Source organism: Heterodontus francisci, chromosome 16 (genome assembly GCF_036365525.1).
Source record: "Heterodontus francisci isolate sHetFra1 chromosome 16, sHetFra1.hap1, whole genome shotgun sequence".
Lineage (NCBI taxonomy): Eukaryota > Metazoa > Chordata > Chondrichthyes > Heterodontiformes > Heterodontidae > Heterodontus > Heterodontus francisci.
Window position 1 is genome coordinate 78,347,572 of NC_090386.1, and position 19,501 is coordinate 78,367,072.

General features: G+C 45.7%; 1 protein-coding gene across 7 annotated transcripts in view; it reads left to right on the plus strand.

Annotated features, from left to right (window-relative positions):
- The window catches only part of LOC137378217 (proto-oncogene tyrosine-protein kinase Src-like), a 195,794-nt gene that overhangs the window by 162,368 nt on the left and 13,925 nt on the right, over window positions 1-19,501 (plus strand). For all 7 annotated transcript variants that reach the window (XM_068048421.1, XM_068048420.1, XM_068048423.1 and 4 more), the window contains 2 exons: window positions 817-972; window positions 3,011-3,190. In XM_068048421.1, the coding sequence (XP_067904522.1) occupies window positions 817-972; window positions 3,011-3,190 (336 nt within the window). The remainder of the gene's footprint in view (window positions 1-816; window positions 973-3,010; window positions 3,191-19,501) is intronic.

Consider the following 19,501-nt stretch of genomic DNA (forward strand, 5'->3'; position numbering starts at 1 on the left):
GAAGTCCAATTATGCCCAGGCACAGGAACAGGAAAATCTGCCCTGGTTTCCTTACTTTGTGAGGGTGCTTTACTTTTAGGTTCATTGACTTTTGTTCTGCCAAATGACGGGTGTCCAAGCTGTAAAATGTAATGGGTGGTGTGCAGCCCATGAAGCCTAGTAATCCAGCCCACTAAGCCTGGGCATCTTATTTCTATTCACGTTAATGGACTAAATGTTCTGATTTAGTGTTCCAGGCATAGAGCATTGTGTGACGGGAATATTTACTGGGAATTCTGGTGCTGAGGTTGGAAAGCCTTATTTGCATGATTTTCCTAATGCGTGCTAATATACCTCTGGTACTTTTTGTGTCAGACTGTAAAATGATTTTAGAAAAATAAAGAATGGAAAATTGGGTGTCCGTGAATCAGGCGCAATGACCTCCTGGCCCAAATTCCCGGTTTGAACCGTGATATGCAGACGGCACTAAATCAGAAAAATTATTCCTTTATTTTTTACTTGTCCTGGTTGAATTTCATGGGCCTTGAGGTTCAGGAGGGTCTTCTGCCTTGGGAGGTAAATCCTAAAATACAATGCCAAGGTTTGTCAGTAGCTGCAGTTTGACGTATGGAAATTAATGGCAGCATTGATTTTAAACTTTATACGTTGCCTGTGAAATTTCACAGTATATTCCTAAACAGCCCACAAAGTTCAAAAGTTTGACCATTCATGCTAAATGATGGGAATTGGGCAGGGTTACTGTAGCGTATGCTGGGCCAAGTGCTTTGAAGGTTAATTAGATGTTTATGCTGGATTATGGTCTTTCTTTCTTTCCAGAGCACGCTGATGGCTTATGTCATCGGTTGACAACTGTTTGTCCAACTGTGAAACCACAGACCCAGGGATTAGCTAAAGATGCTTGGGAGATCCCACGGGAATCCTTAAGATTGGAAGTGAAGCTTGGGCAGGGTTGCTTTGGAGAAGTATGGATGGGTAAGAGGCATGACATTCTGTCTGATAATAGAGATGGCGTATGTTATTGTATTGCTAGAAAGATTATGTTGATGGGGAAATATGAACAACTGCTTTAACCTCATCACTTTCTCAGTCATAGATTTTAAATAAGTTGCCTTTTTGAATAGTATGATGCCAGTGTCTGCTTTTGTGATTGGATGTTTCAATGCTATTACATCACTAGCTACCTTTGGCGTAGACTACAACATATGTTTAAGAAATTAGGTAATATATGCCTTAAAATGTTTGCCACATTCCCAGTAGGAATTTTGTTTTGTCTCGCACTGCCCTGAATGTGCAGCACAGTGGCGCAGTGGTTAGCACCGCAGCCTCACAGCTCCAGCGACCCGGGTTCAGTTCTGGGTACTGCCTGTGCGGAGTTTGCAAGTTCTCCCTGTGACTGCGTGGGTGTTCGCCGGGTGCTCCGGTTTCCTCCCACATCCAAAGACTTGCAGGTGATAGGTAAATTGGCCATTATAAATTGCCCCTAGTATAGGTAGGTGGTAGGGAAATTGAGTGAAGGGGGGATGTGGTAGGAATATGGGATTAATATAGGATTAGTATAAATGCGTGGTTGATGGTCGGCACAGACTCGGTGGGCCGAAGGGCCTGTTTCAGTGCTGTATCTCTAAATAAAAAAATAAAATAAATAAATCTCAGTCAGCATTAATAAAAAGGATCTGCAAATGCTGGAAATCTGAAATAACATCAAAAAATACAGGATAATACACAGCAGGTCTATCAGTGTCTCTGGAAGGAAAAGGCGAGTTTCAACAGCAATTTCCAGTTCTGATGAATCTACACCTAAAATGATAACCTGTCCTCGCTGTTTACAGATGATGCTGACTGTACTATAATAAACACTACACTATAATATGTTTGCAGTATTTTAATTTTTTATTTCATCAGCCTTTTTTGTCAAAAAGGTTCTTATTTTCCTTATTTCATGGTGTTTGTTAAATCTTTAATTTATTGATACATTATTGAAAACAGTTTTTTTTGCGTCCTGACTTGGTAATTAGATTCAGCAAATCATGAAATCTTTGTTTCAGGATGGGTTGTTGGTGTCACACACTGGGCTAAATATGTGCAACATGTTATGCAAGAATATTGGACCTTTATGAGAGATTGAGAGATCTATAAATTATTGTAGTGATAAAGGTGCTGGCTGAATAAATGGATGGCTCTGAGTTGAAATCATAGAGTGATACAGCACTGAAACAGGCCCTTTGGCCCACCATCATGTGCTGACCATCAACCACCCATTTATACTACTCCTACATTAATCCCATACTCCCTACCACATCCCCACCTTTCCTCAATTCTCCTACCACCTACCTACACTTGGGGCAATTTACAATGGCCAATTTACCTATCAACCTGCAAGTCTTAGGCTGTGGGAGGAAACCGGAGCACCCGGAGGAAACCCATGCAGTCACAGGGAGAACTTGCAAACTCCGCACAGGCAGTACCCGGAATTGAACCTGGGGTCACTGGAGCTGTGAGGCTGCAGTGCTAACCACTGCACCACTATGCCGCCCTAAAGTCCTAAAACTGCCTGATAATCTAGTTCTTTTTGCTTTCTCTGTTCTTCACTGGACTACTAAGTAGAGGACTGTAGACTACTTTATTGAGAGGGTGTCATGAAAATGCACAGTAACTGAATATCAAATTCCAATTTAAATACGTGAGATTCTAATAAATTCTATTTACTGGTGGTTTGGAGATCGCAAACTGAATCTGTACTTGTAAAGATAATGTCCTTGTCATGGTCATTAGATCAGTCACTTAGATTGATTGGGGTGAAGTCTCTGGACTGTTCCATACTCCCAGCTAAAAAAACATTATGGGGCAAGAGGACCTCTTAAGGGAAAAAGGCAGGAGGTGCTGTGTGATACTGTATGGCTGTATGTGCATAGAAAGAGGAGTCCAAGGGTGAGAGGTGAATAAAGAGCAGAAAATATGAGTTGATGTTCAGTTTCTACCAGCCATTTACACCTGCTCTGCTGTGCCCTAGGAACTTGGAATGGAACAACAAAGGTAGCAATTAAGACTTTAAAGCCTGGTACGATGTCTCCAGAGGCTTTCCTGCAGGAGGCCCAGATCATGAAAAAGCTACGGCATGACAAACTGGTACAACTGTATGCAGTCGTTTCCGAAGAGCCAATCTACATTGTTACTGAGTACATGAGCAAAGGTAATTACATATGGAATCGAATTGGATATTCATCACCAAAGGCTAAACACTGGTGTATTTGGCCTCAGTGGAATAAGGCCTACCAGCTTTTAAAACTGTTGTGAAACCTGAAGTAAATATAGAGTCTGGGACGGAAATATGAGTCGATAATCTCCCTCAGGGAAATAATGCTTGACAGTGCTATACATTTTTCTGTGAGAAATTAAATTTTTTGCTTACATAGAGATTCATTGGAAAATGGGCATGAAAAGGGATTTCCTGCATGAATACCAAATGGGTTTTGATACTGAAACATATTTAAGTTTATGATTATCTAGATTTTGGTGCTTTTTGAAATTGTGCTCCTTTGTAGTGACCAATAATATTTAGATAAGATGTCACTTATCATATTATTGCCCTAACATGTTTTTTCATATAAATTGTATCTAAGATACTGATGGGAAAAATCAGTTTTGATGCTGCAATGCTGTTGTATCATCTTTTATATTACATGTTGTGTTAGTAGCATTGGGTTTCACCCAAGTGGTGGCAATACCAAAGTAATCTTTTCCGATTTACTAAGGCTGGCAGCTGAGGAAAAATCTCGTGAAGTTTTTGTTTTGAATTGTGCTTTCCTTGCCACCTGCCTTAGTGAATCCAGCAATTTAACTTTGGATTTGTGACTGGTTGTGTGAGAGCCGTCCACAAGCCTCAATGATACTGAAACACTATGGAGGGGTACGGAGCATTCTTTCAAACTCTGCACCCCATTTGTAGTGCTCATAGTACCTAGAAAATGTATTTTTATGAATGAAAAAAAAATTCACAATAGAAAATCAACAACAACTTATTTTTATATAGTGCCTTTATCATAACAAAACATCTCAATGTGCTTCATAGGAGCATTATAAAACAAAACATGACCAAAAGCTTGGTCAAAGTGGTAGATTTTAAGGAGTATCTTAAAAGAGGAAAGCAAGGGAGAGAGGTGGAAAGGTGTAGGGAGGCAATTCCAGTGCTTAGGGCCGAGGCAACTGAAGGCACTGCCATCAGTGGTGGAGCAATTAAAATCTGGAAGGCTCAAGGGGCCAGCAGTAGAGGAGTGCAGATGCCTCAGAGGTTTGTGGGGCTGGAGGAGGTTTTCGAGATAGAAAGGAGTGGGTCCATGGAGGATTTGTAAATGAGGATGAGAATTTTGAAATCAAGACGTTGCTTGGCTGGGAGCCAATGTAGCTCAGCGAGCACAGTTTGATAGGTGAATGGGACTTGGTGTGAGCTAAGTCAGGGGTAGCAGAGTTTTGGATTACCGCAAGTTAACGGAGGGTAGAATGTGGAAGAACCAGCCAGGAATGCGTTGGAATAGTCAAGTCTAGAGGTAACAAAGGCATGAATGAAGGTTTTGGCAGCAGATCAGCTGAGAAAGGGGTGACGTTGGGCACTGTTAGAGAGGTGGAAATAGGCGGTCTTAGTGATGGCATGAATATGAGGTCGGAAGCTCATTTCAGGGTCAAATGTAACACCAAAGCTGCCAGGAAGAGGGGTGGAATTGGTCGCTGGGGAATGGAATTTAGAGCAGGGACTAAAAACAATGGCATCAGTCTTCCCAATATTTAATTGGAGGAAATTTCTGTTTATCCAGTTTTGGATGTCAGATAGACAGTCTGATAATTTAGCGACAGTGGAGGAATCAAGAGAGGTGGTGATGAGATAGAGCTGGGTGTCCTCAGCACACATGTGAAAACTATGCATTTTCGGATGCTATTGCCGAGAGCAGCTTGTAGATGAGAAATAGGAGTGGCCAAGGATAGATTCTTGGGGAGCACTACAGGTAACAGTGCAGGAATAGGAAGAGAAGCCATTGCAAGTGATATGCTGGGTATGATTAGATAAGAATGAAACCAGGTGAGAGCAGTCCCACCCAGCTGGACGACAGCAGGGAGATGTTGGAGGAGGATGGTGTGGTCAACCATGTCAAAGGCTGTAGGCAGGTTAAAAAGGATGAGGAGAGAAGGTTTACATGGGATGTCATTTGTGACTTTAATGAGATCTGTTTCGCTACTGTGGCAGGGGCGGGAAGCTAATTGGAGGGATTCCAACATGGAATTCTGGGAAAGATGGACATGGTTTTGGGAGGTGACAATACATTCAAGGACTTGGAGAGGAAAGGGAGGTTGGAGATGGGATGGTAGTTTGCTGCAACGGTGAAGTCAAGGGTTGGGTTTTTGAGGAGTGGGGTGATGATTGCAGATTTAAAGGAGAGAGGAACAACATCTGAAGAGAGAGAAACAAGAAATGCTGGAAATACTCAGCAGTCTGGCAGCATCTATGGAGAGAGAAGCAAAGTTAACGTTTCGGGTCAGTGACCCTTCTTCGGAACTTCGGTTCTGAAGAAGGGTCACTGACCCGAAACGTTAACTCTGCTTGTCTCTCCACAGATGCTGCCAGACCTGCTGAATATTTCCAGCATTTCTTGTTTTTATTTCAGATTTCCAGCATCCGCAGTATTTTGCTTTTATCATCTGAATAGAGAGAACCATTAACAATATCAGTTTAACATGGGGAGCAGGAGGGGAAGTTGCGTGGTCAACAGTTTAGTGGGAATAGGATTGAGGGAGCAGGAAGTGGGTCTTAGGGACAAGATAAGCTCAGAGGGCATGAAGGGAGATGGGAGAGAAATTGGAGAAAGATGCAGGTTCAGGGCTGTGGTAGGGGCAATATTAGAGGGAGTTTGGCGAGGTGGGCTCGTAGAATGGAGAGACATGGCAGAGGCAGCTGATCGGCTGATCTTGATCTTAGTGACAAAGAAGTCCATGAGCTTCTCTGACTTATTTTTCGAGGTGAGGGTGCAGGGGATGGGGGGAGCAGTATAAGAAGATGGTTTGCAGTAGAGAAAAGAAGCTGGGGGTTACCTTTGCATTCCAGGATGATTCTGAAATAGTGAGCAGTTTTAGTAGACGAGAGCAGGACCTGATGGTATCTTAAGTGGTCCAGCCAGATCTGGTAGTGGATGAATAAACCAGTTGTCCGCCATATCCTTTCAAGTCTACATCCCTTGAACTTAATGGTGCAAAGATGAGGGCTGGCCCAGCAGGGAATGACCAGGATGGGAGAGAGTAATGCTTTTATTGGGGACTAGGGCATCAAAGCTGAGGGTGTGGTTGAGCAAATCAGATGCTGAAGAAATGTTGCAGTCAATGGTTCGACAGTTGGAATTTTGAAACTGCACTTGTAAGTGATTGGGGGGGATCGCTTGTTCCAGGGACAGATACAGAATGAGGTAGGGTTGGGGTGTGGAAGGGGGATGCGGGTGGAAAGTGATACACGGAAGTGATCAGAGATGGCCTTATCTGTAATTGATACGATGGGACTAGCAAGACGATGTGAGATGGCAAAGCCAAGGAGTGGCTGTGACTATGCGTTGGGGAGTTTTCATGGAGGGAGAGATTTAGGGAGGGTGAGAGGGCAGTGAACTCAGAGGAGAGAGAACACGATGAGCAAGATGAAGGTTGAAATCACCAAGAATGAGAAGTTGCTCGGTTCAGAGGTTGTGACAGGAAAGCAGTGACGATATCTCAGTGAGAAAATGTTATTGTACTTGGGTGGGCAGTAGAGAACAATAATTTTGAAAGAGAGGTGAGAGGGGTGGAACAAGATGAGATGCTCAAAGGAAGAGAAAGTGCCAGAGGAGTAGGGGGTCAGGCTAAGGTGTGATCCGGTGATGAGAGCCTCATCACCACCTCGATGGTCATGGCGGGGCGGGGCAGGGGCAGGAAGATGTAGCCTGGCAGGGAGGCTTCATTAAGTGGCAAGGTGTCATCACCCCTCAGCCAGGTTTCCGTTAAGGCTGTGATGTCGATGCAATTATCCACAATATGTTCATGGATGGTAAGGGCCTTGTTCACAAGTGACTGGACATCCTGGAGGGAGATGCATAGAGGGGTGGTGAGAGCTGCTCCGCAGGCAGAGGCAACAGGGTCAGCAGTGGGAGGGGTGAGTTGGACAGGAAGAAGACTGGCAAGATTAGCCCCCAGCGGGCGCACTGGGCGAGAGAGTGGGCTGGGGCAACTGGATTTGTAAGTGATTGGGGGGGATCGCTTGTTCCAGGGACAGATACAGAATGAGGTAGGGTTGGGGTGTGGAAGGGGGATGTGGGTGGAATGTGATACACGGAAGTGATCAGAGATGGCCTTATCTGTAATTGATACGATGGGACGAGCAAGACGATGTGAGATGGCAAAGCCAAGGAGTGGCTGTGAATATGCGTTGGGGAGTTTTCATGGAGGGAGAGATTTAGGGAGGGTGAGATAAGGTTTGGTTTAAAGATTTGCTGTCAGTCCAGTACCCTGAGGAGTTCACCTGCCTTTAGCTTCTGTTCTGCGCCTCCGTATAATCGGTAAAATTTCCCAATTGTACTTTGCCTATGAATATGTAAAGTGGGTTCACTTCAAATATAGTCTGGATGAGAATTATTGAAAACGAACTGGTTGGCTGAGTGATGAACTATGCATTAAACATGAATTTGTAGGAGTCTTAACTGGCTGTCATGTGTTGGGTTTGAAACGCTGAGACCAGAATCTGGAGCAAATGTATTCGAGGGGTGGTAGCAGTGGGTGCCAAGGAGTCTCCATGGATCAATTTCAATTTGACAGAGGGGAGAAGAGAGGAACAAAATGTTTTTAATGCTGAAAGATCTTTTAAATTGGCCAAATTTTCTCATCCTTTCTTTTGTATAGTATCTGCAAAGATTCCGGCAGCAATGAAGTGGCAGAAATGGAGATAAATGGTTAGATCTAATGGCCATTACAGAGACATGGGGAGGGATCTTTTATCCTGGCAGTGGGGTTCTCGCCATCTGGAGAAACCGATGCTGAGATCCCCACATCTCCCCTTTTACGGAAGGCCTGCCGAATTTAGTGCCAATCAGGCACTTAAGTGGACAACGATGGGACTTCCACGGGATCAAGGACCCCGTCGCCAGAAGATCCGCCCTTGCAGAACTGTGGCCAATCAGAAGCTGGCAGCAGCAGTGCCACCGCAGAGATGGTGGCTGCTACTGCAGGTGCATCTACTGGAGGCCGAGGAATGTCACTGGAACCAGGCCTCAGATAGGTTAGGGTGGGAGGGTTCTCACGGGGTGGTGTTGCCGGGGGGAGGGGGTCAGCAGCAAGAGCAGGGGGTTGACCCCCCCCTTCTGGATGCCAGGTCCCTCGTTCAGGCTAAGTGTCTTTTAACGAGGGACCCCTACCCCGGAGCCGGGAAGCAGCCCGCACGGTTTTCTGTGCCATTCTTCCCATGCGGCGACAGGGCCAGCCGCCATGCGACTAATTGTGGCTGCAGCGGGAAGTGGCCCATAATTGGGGATTAATTGCCCAGTTAAGGGCTTCAATTGGCAGCGGGTTAGAAAGGCTGTTCACAGGCCTCCCCGCCCCGCCCTGGACTAACTTTTGGTGGAGCCGGGATGGTGGTGGCGCCCCCCCACCATCCCTATTGATTTTATGCTCTCCCCACCTCTAAACCCGCCATGGGGGAGAACATAAAATTCCCTCCATGTTTACAAGGTGGCCAAGGTTGGAAAATAAGTATTCCAGGGTACACAATATTTCAAAACGACATGCAGAATGGAAAAGGAGGAAAGGTAACCCCGATAATAAAGGATGATATAAGGACATTAGTGAGAGGATCTTGGCTCAGAAAATCAGGAAGTAGAATAATATAGGTGGAGATTAGGAATAGCAAGAGTCAGAAAACGCTGGTGGGAGTAGTTTATAGGCCCACTAACAATAGTTATACCATTGGACAGAGCATTAAACAAGAAATTATTGAAGCTTGTAACAAAGGCAATTTAAGAGTTGTGGGGGACTTTAATCTTCATATAGACTCGACCAATCAAATTGGCAAAGGTAATCTAGAAGATGGGTTTGTAGAATGCTTTCATGACAGTTTCTTGGAGCAATATGTTGTGGAGTCAACTAGGGATAAAGCTATTTTCGATCTAGTATTGTGCAGTGAGGCAGGGTTAATTTGGAATGTCATAGTAAAAGATCCACTGGCAAATAGTGATCATAATACAATTGAAGTCCACAATTAGATTGAAACTGACATACTCCAATCTCAAATAAGAATCTTAAACTTAAACAAAGCCGATTACATAGGTATGAGGGGAGAACTGGCTAAGATTGATTGGGTAAATAGATTAAAGGGTATGATGATAAATAAACACTGGGAAACATTTAAAGAAAAAATTCAAAATGTTCAACAAAAATACATTCCATTGAAATACAAAAACTCAGCGAGAAAGATCACTAAGGAGGTTAAGGATAGTATTAGATTAAAAGAAGAGGCTTATAATGTTGCTAAGAATTGTAGTAAGTCTGAGGATTGAGAGTGTTTTAGAAACCAGCAAAGGCCACCAAAATGTTGATAAAAAGGGAAAAATAATATGAGAGTAAATTAGCCAGTAATATAAAAACAAATTGTAAGAGCTTTTACAAGTACAGAAAAAGGAAGAGAAGCAAAAGTGAAGCAGAGACAGGAGAAATTATCATGGGGAATGAGGAAATTGCAGAGTGGCTACAAAAGCAGGTCAGAGGCTAGGAATCCTGCAGCAAGTAACTCACCTCCTGATTCCTCAAAGCCTGTCCACCATCTACAAGGCACAAGTCTAGAGTGTGATGGAATACTCTTCACTTGCCTGGATGGGTGCAGCTCCGACAACACTCAAGAAGCTCGACATCATCCAGGACAAAGCAGCCCGCTTGATTGGCACCTCATCCACAAACATTCACTCCCTCCACTACCGATGTACAGTGGCAGCAGTGTGTCCCATCCACAAGATGCACTGCGGCAATGCACCAAGGCTCCTTAGACAGCACCTTCCAAACCCGCGACCTCTAACAACTAGAAGGACAAGGGCAGCAAATGCATGGGAACACCACCACCTGCATTTTCCCCTCCAAGTCACACACCATCCTGACTTGGAACTATATTGCCGTTCCTTCACTGTCACTGGGTCAAAATCCTGGAACTCCCTTCCTAACAGCACTATGGGTGTACCTACCTCCCATGGACTAGCGATTCAAGAAGGCAGCCCACCACCACCAACTTCTCAAGGGCAATTAGGGATGGGCAATAAATGCTGGCCTAGCCTGCGACGCCCACATCCCATGAATGACTAAAAAAAAGTAATTGAACAAATATTTTGTGTCTCCCTTCACAGTAGAAGACACAAATTACGTACCTGAAATAGAGGGTAACCAAGGGGCTAACAAAAGTCAGGAAATTAAGGTAATTAATATCAGCAGAGAAAAAGTACTGGAGAAACTCAAGGGACTAAAATCTGACAAATCCCCAGGACATGATGGCCTACATCCTAGGGTGCGAAAAGAGTTAGTTGCAGAGATGGTGAATGTGTGGCTATGATTTTCCAAAATTCCCTAGATTTTGGAATGGTCCCAGCAAATGTAACAGTGCTATTCTAGAAAGGAGGGAGAGAAAAAATGGGGAACTACAGGAATTGGACTATTTAGTCACCGAAGGACCCACACCCCTGGAGGGGCAGAAAGTCATCCTCGTTCCTGAGGGACTGCCTAAGAAGAAGATGATTAATTTGGTCCCGAAATATTGTTTCTATAAGTTTCCCCACAACCTAAGTTAAACTGACTGGCCTGCAGTTGCTGGGCTTAAAATTACACCCTTTTTTGAACAAGGGTGCAACATGTGGTAGGGAATATGGGATTAATGTAGGATTAGTATAAATGGGTGGTTGTTGGTCAGCACAGACTCGGTGGGCCAGAGGGCCTGTTTCAAGCTGTATCTCTCTATGACAGTTAGCCTGAAGCCAGTCATTGGAAAAGTGCTGGAATTTATTTTTAAGGAAGTATTAACAACAATGTGGTTTTGCGAAAGGGGAAATCTGTTTTGACAAAATTATCAGACTTTTTTGAGGATGTAACTAGTGGAGTAACTTGAATTTCCAAAAGATATTTGATAAGATGCAACAGAGAGTAGGGAAAAATGGGGCATTTTCACATTGGCTGGCTGTAACTAGTGGAGTGCCGCAAGGAGCAGTGCTGGGGCCCCAGCTATTTACAATCAATATTAATGACTTAGACGAAGAAACAGAGAGTAATGTTATGGTCAGGTGAGGAGGGGTCGAAGGACTTCCCGCTTTTCCCTCTCCTTCTTTGACCACAACAGATTTAATTCTTTTTTAAAGTGGATGTACTGGCCAATTCAGTCGGTGTTTGATTATTTACTTGCTATGATCATAACAAGAACAAATTGGACTGGTTTTCTTGAGTTTAACAAAGAAAGAGGTTAACGTTATTATACTTAAACCGAACTAATTAAAATAATAAACTATGTGCCAACTTTCACACTCACTCACACACTAGAGATTCACACAGAAATAGGTAACAGAGTGAGGAAGGGTAGGTTGGTGGAGTTAGAGTGCATAGGAAAAAAGGTATGTAGTCTGTGGGGTTTGGTGCTCCTGAGGCAAGAGATAGATGACTGATTTGGTGGGTCTCTTGGAGACAGCAATGCAGATGTTTTCCTCCTGTGGGGTTTCTGATTGTAGCCAGAGTATGCAAAGGTGGTCAGTCAATAGGCAGGGTTCGAAGCTTGTAAGCTAGAATGGAGAGGGAGAGAGACCCCCACTTGGGGTCAATGTGTCAAAGTCTAGATGCTTCTCCTTGCTGCTGCAGAGAAACACAAGCTTAAAACCACAGATAGGGAGGGGCTTGTCACATGACACTCACTCACTAATTCAAGCATAGTAGTTAACGGTATTTCTTCTTGCTAAAAAAAAAGAACAAGCAGTTCCCTTAAACTTCCTGGGTCTTGGTTCTTGCTGGAATGAGCAGACCTTTCATTTTCCATCACACAGGCCTTGCAATGTAGGATACAATGTTGCAAATTAGGTGGTCATAAGCTGCTAGCAAAGATGCAAGATGTAACTAGTAGAATAGATAAGGGAGAACCAGTGGACGCCGTACATTTGGATTTTCAGAAGGCTTTTGATAAGGTCCCACATAAGAGGTTTTTTTTTTTATTCATTCATGGGATGTGGGCGTCACAGGCTATGCCAGCATTTATTGCCCATCCCTAATTGCCCTTGAGAAGGTGGTGGTGAGCTGCCTTCTTGAACCGCTGCAGTCCATATGAGGTAGGTACACCCAAAGTGCTGTTAGGAAGGGAGTTCCAGGATTTTGACCCAACAATAGTGAAGGAACGGCAATATAGTTCTAAGTCAGGATGGTGTGTGACTTGGACGGGAACTTGCAGGTGGTGATGTTCCCATGCATCTGCTGCTCTTGCCCTTTGAGGTGGTAGACGTTGCGGGTTTGGAAGGTGCTGTCTAAGGAGCCTTGGTGCATTGCTGCAGTGCATCTTGTAGATGGTACACACTGCTGCCACTGTGCATCGGTGGTGGAGGGAGTGAATGTTTGTGGATGGGGTGCCAATCAAGCGGGCTGCTTTGGCCTGGGTGGTGTTGAGCTTCTTGAGTGTTGTTGGAGCTGCACCCATCCAGGCAAGTGTTGAGTATTCCATCACACTCCTGACTTGTGCCTTGTAGATGGTGGACAGGCTTTGGGGAGTCAGGAGGTGAGTTACTCGCTGCAGGATTCCTGGCCTCTGACCTGCTCTTGTAGCCACAGTATTTATATGGCTACTCCAGTTCAGTTTCTGGTCAATGTTAGCCCCGAGGATGTTGATAGTGGGGGATTCAGCGATGGTAATGCCATTGAATGTCAAGGGGAGATGGTTAGATTCTCTCTTGTTGGAGATGGTCATTGCCTGGCACTTGTGTGGCGCAAATGTTACTTGCCACTTATCAGCCCAAGCCTGGATATTGTCCAGGTCTTGCTGCATTTCTACATGGACTGCTTCAGTATTTGAGGAGTCGCGAATGGTGCTGAACATTGTGCAATCATCAGCGAACATCTCCACTTCTGACCTTATGATTGAAGGAAGGTCATTGATGAAGCAGCTGAAGATGGTTGGGCCTAGGACACTACCCTGAGGAACTCCTGCAGTGATATCCTGGAGCTCAGATGATTGACCGCCAACAACCACAGCCATCTTCCTTTGCGCTAGGTATGACTCGAACCAGCGGACGGTTTTCCCCCTGATTCCCATTGACTCCAGTTTTGCGAGGGCTTCTTGATGCCATACTCGGTCAAATGCTGCCTTGATGTCAAGGGCAGTCGCTCTCAGCTCACCTCTTGAGTTCCGCTCTTTTGTCCATGTTTGAACCAAGGCTGTAATGAGGTTATTGCTAAGGTTAGTGTGCAAAGTTAAAGCACGTGGGATTGGGGGTAATATACTGGCGTGGATTGGGAATTGGTTGACAGACAGGAAACAGAGAGTAGGAATAAACAGATCTTTTTCCGGGTGGCAGGCAGTGACTAGTGGGGTACCACAGGGATCACTGCTTGGGCCCCAGCTATTCACAATATATATTAAAGACTTGAGTGAGGGAACTAAATGCAACATTTCCAAGTTTGCAGACGATACAAAGCTGGGGGGGAATGTGAGCTGTGAGGAGGATGCAAAGAGGCTCCAATGTGATTTGGACAAGTTGGGTGAGTGGGTAAATGCATTACAGATGCAGTATAATGTGGATAAATGTGAGGTTATCCACTTTGGTTGTAAAAACAGAAAGGGAGATTATTATCTGAATGGTGATAGATTGGGAAAGGTGGAGGTGCAACGGACCTGTGTGTTCTTGTACAACAGTCGCTGAAAGCAAGCATTCAGGTGCAGCAAGCAATTAAGAAGGCGAATGGTATGTTGGCCTTCATTGCAAGAAGATTTGAGTACAAGAGCAAGGATGTCTTACTGCAGTTATACAGGGCCTTGGTGAGACCACATCTGGAGTATTGTGTGCAGTTTTGGTCTCCTTATCTGAGGAAGGATGTTCTTGCCTTGGAGGGAGTGCAAAGAAGATTTACTAGGCTGATTCCTGGGATGGTAGGATTGATGTATGAGGAGAGATTGGGTCGACAAGGTCTATATTCACAAGAGTTTAGAAGAATGAGAGGGAAACTCATAGAAACCTATAAAATTCTTACAGGACTAGACAGGCTAGATGCAAGGAGGATGTTCCCGATGTCTGGGGAGTCCATAACCAGGGGTCACTGTCTCAAGAAACGGGGTATGCCATTTAGAACCAAGATGAGGAGAGATTTCTTCACCCAGAGAATGGTGAACCTGTGGAATTCTCTTGCTGAAGGCAGTGGAGGCCAAGTCATTAAATATAATTCAAGAAGGAGATAAATATACTTCTTAATGCCAAAGGGATCAAGGGACATGGGGAGAAAGCGGGAACAGGATACTGAATTAGACGATCAGCCGTGATCTTTTCTGAATGGCGGTGCAGACCCGAAGGGCCGAATGGCCTACTTCTCCTATTTTCTATGTTTCTAAGACATCTTTTATCTGTTCTTTTTGAAATTTCTTTTTAAAAAACATAAATTCAGATCTCCAGTCAGTGGATTAAAGGAAATTATCATTCAACAAAGCAAGTTGACATGATAGTAATATGTCTATGCTTGCTGGGATACAAAGCTAGGTGAAAATGTAAGCTGTGAGGAAGACACAAAGAGGCCACAAAGAGATATAAGGTTAAGTGAGTGAGCAACAAGGTGGCAGATGGAGTATAATGTGGGAAAATGTGAGGTTATTCACTTTGGTAGTAAGAATAGAAAAGCAGAATATTAAAAGACTTGAAACCTGTAAATCTTGATGTTCAAAGAGACATGGGTGTGCTCATACAAGGAACACAAGAAGCTAGCATGCAGGTACAGCAAGAATTCGGAGAGCAAATGGCATGTTGGCCTTTATTGCAAGGGGATTGGAGTACAAGAATGAAGAAGTCCTGCTACAATTATACGGGGCTTTGGTGAGATTGCACCTGATATACTGTGTGCAATTTTGGTCTCCATATTTAAAGAAGGATATTTTTGCAGTGGAGACAGTACATCGAAGGTGCACTAGATTAGTCCCTGGGATAAGAGGGTTGCCCTATGATGAGAGGCTAGGTAAATTGGGCCTATATTCTCTGGAGTTTAGAAGAATGACAGGTGATCTCATTGAAACATTCAAGATTATGAAAGGGTGTGACAGGGTAGATACTAAGAGGTTGTTTCCTCTGGCTGGGGATTCTAGAACAAGGGAGCAGAGTTTCAGGATAAGTGGTCAATCATTTAGGACTGAGGTGAGGAGAAATTTCTTCACTCAAAGGGTTTTGAATCTTTGGAATTCTCTACCCCGGAATGTTGTGGATGCTCCATCATTGAAAATATTTGAGGCTGAGTTAGACAGATTTTTAGTGTCTCAGGGAAGCAAGGGATATAGGGAGTGGGTGGGAAAGTAGAGTTGAGGCCCAAGATCAGCCATGATCATCTGAATGGCAGAGCAGTTTTGCCGGGACGTATGGTCTACTCCGGTTTCTATTTCTTATCTTCGTATGAAGTCCTGACATTGGGACCTAAAGCAAGTGGGGATGCTGTCCAGGTGGGGGTGGAAGTGGGAGTGCAATGTTCAATTAACAGCTGGCAGGCATGGGAGCCGGCCAGTTAGGAGGCATGGGAGGAAGTACCAGTGTAGGCAAGACTGGCGCCATCTTTAAATGGCAGGCAGTAGTACTTTTAAAGGCAGCAGCCCTGGAGGGAACAGCGAGGGAGCCCTGCAATGGCAGAAATTGTTACATGGCAAAAGGCTGAGCAAGGGTGATGTCCAGGTTCTCTGATGCCTCCCTGGAGGTGCTCCTTCCAGCTGCATAGGCTGGGAGGGAAGTCCTGTTCCCTCAGGACCAGAGGAGGAGACCAGTTCGTCAAACCTAACAGGCATGGATGGAGATAGCAGAGGAGGTGAGCCGTCGTGGGGTGGTCCCACCTACGTAGCTGCAGTGTTGAAAGAGGATCAATGACCTGATGCATTCTGACAAGGTGAATGCAACGCATAATATTAAGCTTGCTGCCTTATATGTGACTAAAGATGAATATGAAATTGGAGAAGGGGCTGCCTGCCCAATGTCCAACCATCAGCGTTGGCTGTCAGGTGCATGTTAACCTCTCTGTGGAGGACACCAGTCAGTCAGAGTTGGCTTTTGCACTGCCAGTACTGAATGTCCACATGCAGGAGGTATCCCTGTGGCACCATGATGGACAATTAGGCTTCCACCAACATGTGTGTCTTTGCTGGGTGAGTACCAATAGAAATATATGTGCTTGAAGGAGAAGAGAGATAGATCAAGAACTGGAGGAGCTGTGCCATACTTGGCGATCCTCATGCCAATGGGGCAAGAGGCATTGGAACAGGCAGGCATGGAGGCATGGCAGGCAATCACTGATGGTAAGACAGATTGGAGCCCCGAGAGAGTGAGTGGACTAATGGATGGACACAAGAGACCCTGTAGTGAGCACAAAGCATAGTGCTCGTATATGCACCGCTGATCATCACTCCTCTCTCTCACAGGTCATGGATAAGAGCAGCCAGCTGCTGAGCCTGCGGGACAGCCTTTCACCTCTGAGGAAGAGACCTCAGAGGATGCACCATCACATCATTCTGTTGCACCCTCCACCAGTGCAGATACTCTCACAGTGATAGTCGTGCACGAGTAGCAATGGAGACACAATCTGGTGAGGACAGCACGGCCGCACCTGAGCAGCTGATGGAGGCAGTGACAGCTGAGGTAACACACTCTGAGGACTGTTGGCGGGCACGCCGATGCTGAGCTTCAAGTTGATGGCATGTCTCTGGAGTCATCAACAATGTGGCAGATGCTAGAGCTGTAGCGTGAGGTGCATGAGCATCTGGCAGAGCTTCCAGGATGAAGGAGTCCATCCAGGCCATGAGTGCAGCCATGTGTGTAGACCTGTATGCCATTGCCTCCTCCACGAGTTCTATGGAGCAATGGCTGGGCGAGATGGGGACGAGATGCCAGGTGTCATCGCCAGGTCCTCAATCTCCTCAGGTGAGCAGGGAGGGCCAAGTGTTCAGTGAAAGGGAAGAGGAGCGGCTATCTGAAGCATCTGGGGCTCCTCTCAGAGCGCTCCGAGCATGGACGGCAGGTCCTTAGCCCCTTTGACAATTACGCCAACTCTTCAGGAAGCCGTGAAGACAGAGGAGGCTTTTTTTTAATTTGTTCATTCATGGGATGTGGGTGTCGCTGGCTAGGCCAGCATTTATTGCCCATCCCTAATTGCCCTTGAGAAGGTGGTGATGAGCTGCCTTCTTGAACCGCTGCAGCACTTGGGGCGTAGGTACACCCACAGTGTTGTTAGAGAGGGAGTTCCAGGATTTCAATCCAGCGACGGTGAAGGAACAGCGATATAGTTCCAAGTCAGGATGGTGTGTGACTTGGAGGGGAACTTGCAGGTGGTGGTGTTCCCATGCATCTGCTGCCCTTGTCCTTCTAGGTGGTAGAGGTTGCGGTTTTGGAAGATGCTGTTGAAGGAGCCTTGGTGAGTTGCTGCAGTGCATCTTGTAGATGGCACACACTGCTGCCACTGTGCATCAGTGGTGAAGGAAGTGAATGTTTAAGGTGGTGGATGGGGTGCCAATCAAGCAGGCTGCTTTGTCCTGAATGGTGTTGAGCTTCTTGAGTGTTGTTGGAGCTGCACCCATCCAGGCAAGTGGAGAGTATTCCATCACACTCCTGACTTGTGCCTTGTAGATGGTGGACAGGCACTGGGGAGTCAGTAGGTGGGTTGCTCACCGCAGAATTCCTAGCTTCTGACCTGCTTTTGTAGCCATAGTATTTATCTGGCTGCTCCAGTTCAGTTTCTGGTCAATGGTAAACCCCAGGTAGTTGATACACCTGTGCAATGTGCCCCAATATGCCTGGGCCCTCAAGACCTAGGACGGCCAGAGGATGACTGCCATGGCTATTGAAAGCCACAGAGCAGCAACCTTCCTCCACCTCATTTGACAGTGCAGGGGTGCACCACATCGGAGCACCCACAAGTGCCTGAGAAAGTTCAGCTAGCTGCACTAGGGTTTCACGGGGTTATATTATGTAATTAGTTGTCACCTTTGTTGTTAATTTTTCTTTAAAGAATTCTGGTATGCTGCACCACAAAAGGAATCCTTTAATTATTTATACACTACTGGGCCATTAACTGTTTGCTAGCTCTTGCAAAGGATGTGATGGGAAGGACCACACCGAATGAGGTCAATGCATTCCCCATGCCATTGCCTCATGTGATGAAAGATGGTACGGGCATTCAAGGAAAGGGCAACAGGGCTAGAGAAGGTGGCAGGTTTATTTGATTGCACGGGTGTGTAAGGAAGGCTCATGAGAAACGTGTGTGTATTATTGATTTACGAGCCTCCCTTGCGCGTATCTCATTGCACCTTGCCACAGTCCCTCAAGGCCATCTTCATATTGCACTTGGTCACCATCCTCCTCCATATCCTCAGTATCGGAGGCAGAATTGCACTACAGGATGTCCTCATTATTCAAAGCTTCTCCCCTCTAGTGCCAGGTTTTGTAGAGCACAGTACACCACCACGATCCATGAAACCCTTGCTAGGGCATATTGAAAGCTCCACCAGATCTATCCAGGCATCTAAACTGCATCTTCAGAAGCCCTACGACTTGTTCAATGGTCACTCGAGTCCTCCTATGTCAACTGTTGTATCTCTCGTCTGCATCTGTGCTTCAGTTCTGCTCAGGTGTAAGTAGCCATCTCTTTAGTGGGTAGCCCTTGTCATCCAGTATCCGTCCTTGAAGGCGCATGGGGGGCCTGAAATGGTCGGGCATCTGGGACTGTGTTGGTATATAGGCTTCCTGGGAACCTTGTGCAGGCCTGAAGGATCTGTTTGCGGTGGTCACAGACCAGTTGTACATTGAGCGAGGAAAAGCCCTTCCTGTTGGTAAACACTGCTGCCTAGTCTGTATGCAGTCAATGACATTCTGCACCTGGGGAAATCCAGTGATGGCCCCAAATCTTACAGCCCTCTCAGCCTGACTGTCCGGATTATTGCGAAATCGCACGTATTGGCTGGCCCGCTTGAACGTGGCATTGGTGACCATCTTGATGCAACAATGAGCTGCAGACTGGAGATCCCACACATATCTCCAACAGATACCAAGAATGATCCTGAGGCATAGAAATTCAGCGCCATGGTGACCTTCAACGCCACAGGCAATGGGTGCCCACCACTTCCCATTGCACAGTTCGGCTACCACCTCCCTGGAGAGGCGCAGTCTTCAGTGACACTGCTGCTCTGACATTTGCAAGAAGCAGCGCGTCTTTTAGTACACCCTCTCTGGTGGGTAGCGTCTTCTGCATGCAAGAGGCTGGTTGCGTGCCCATCTGT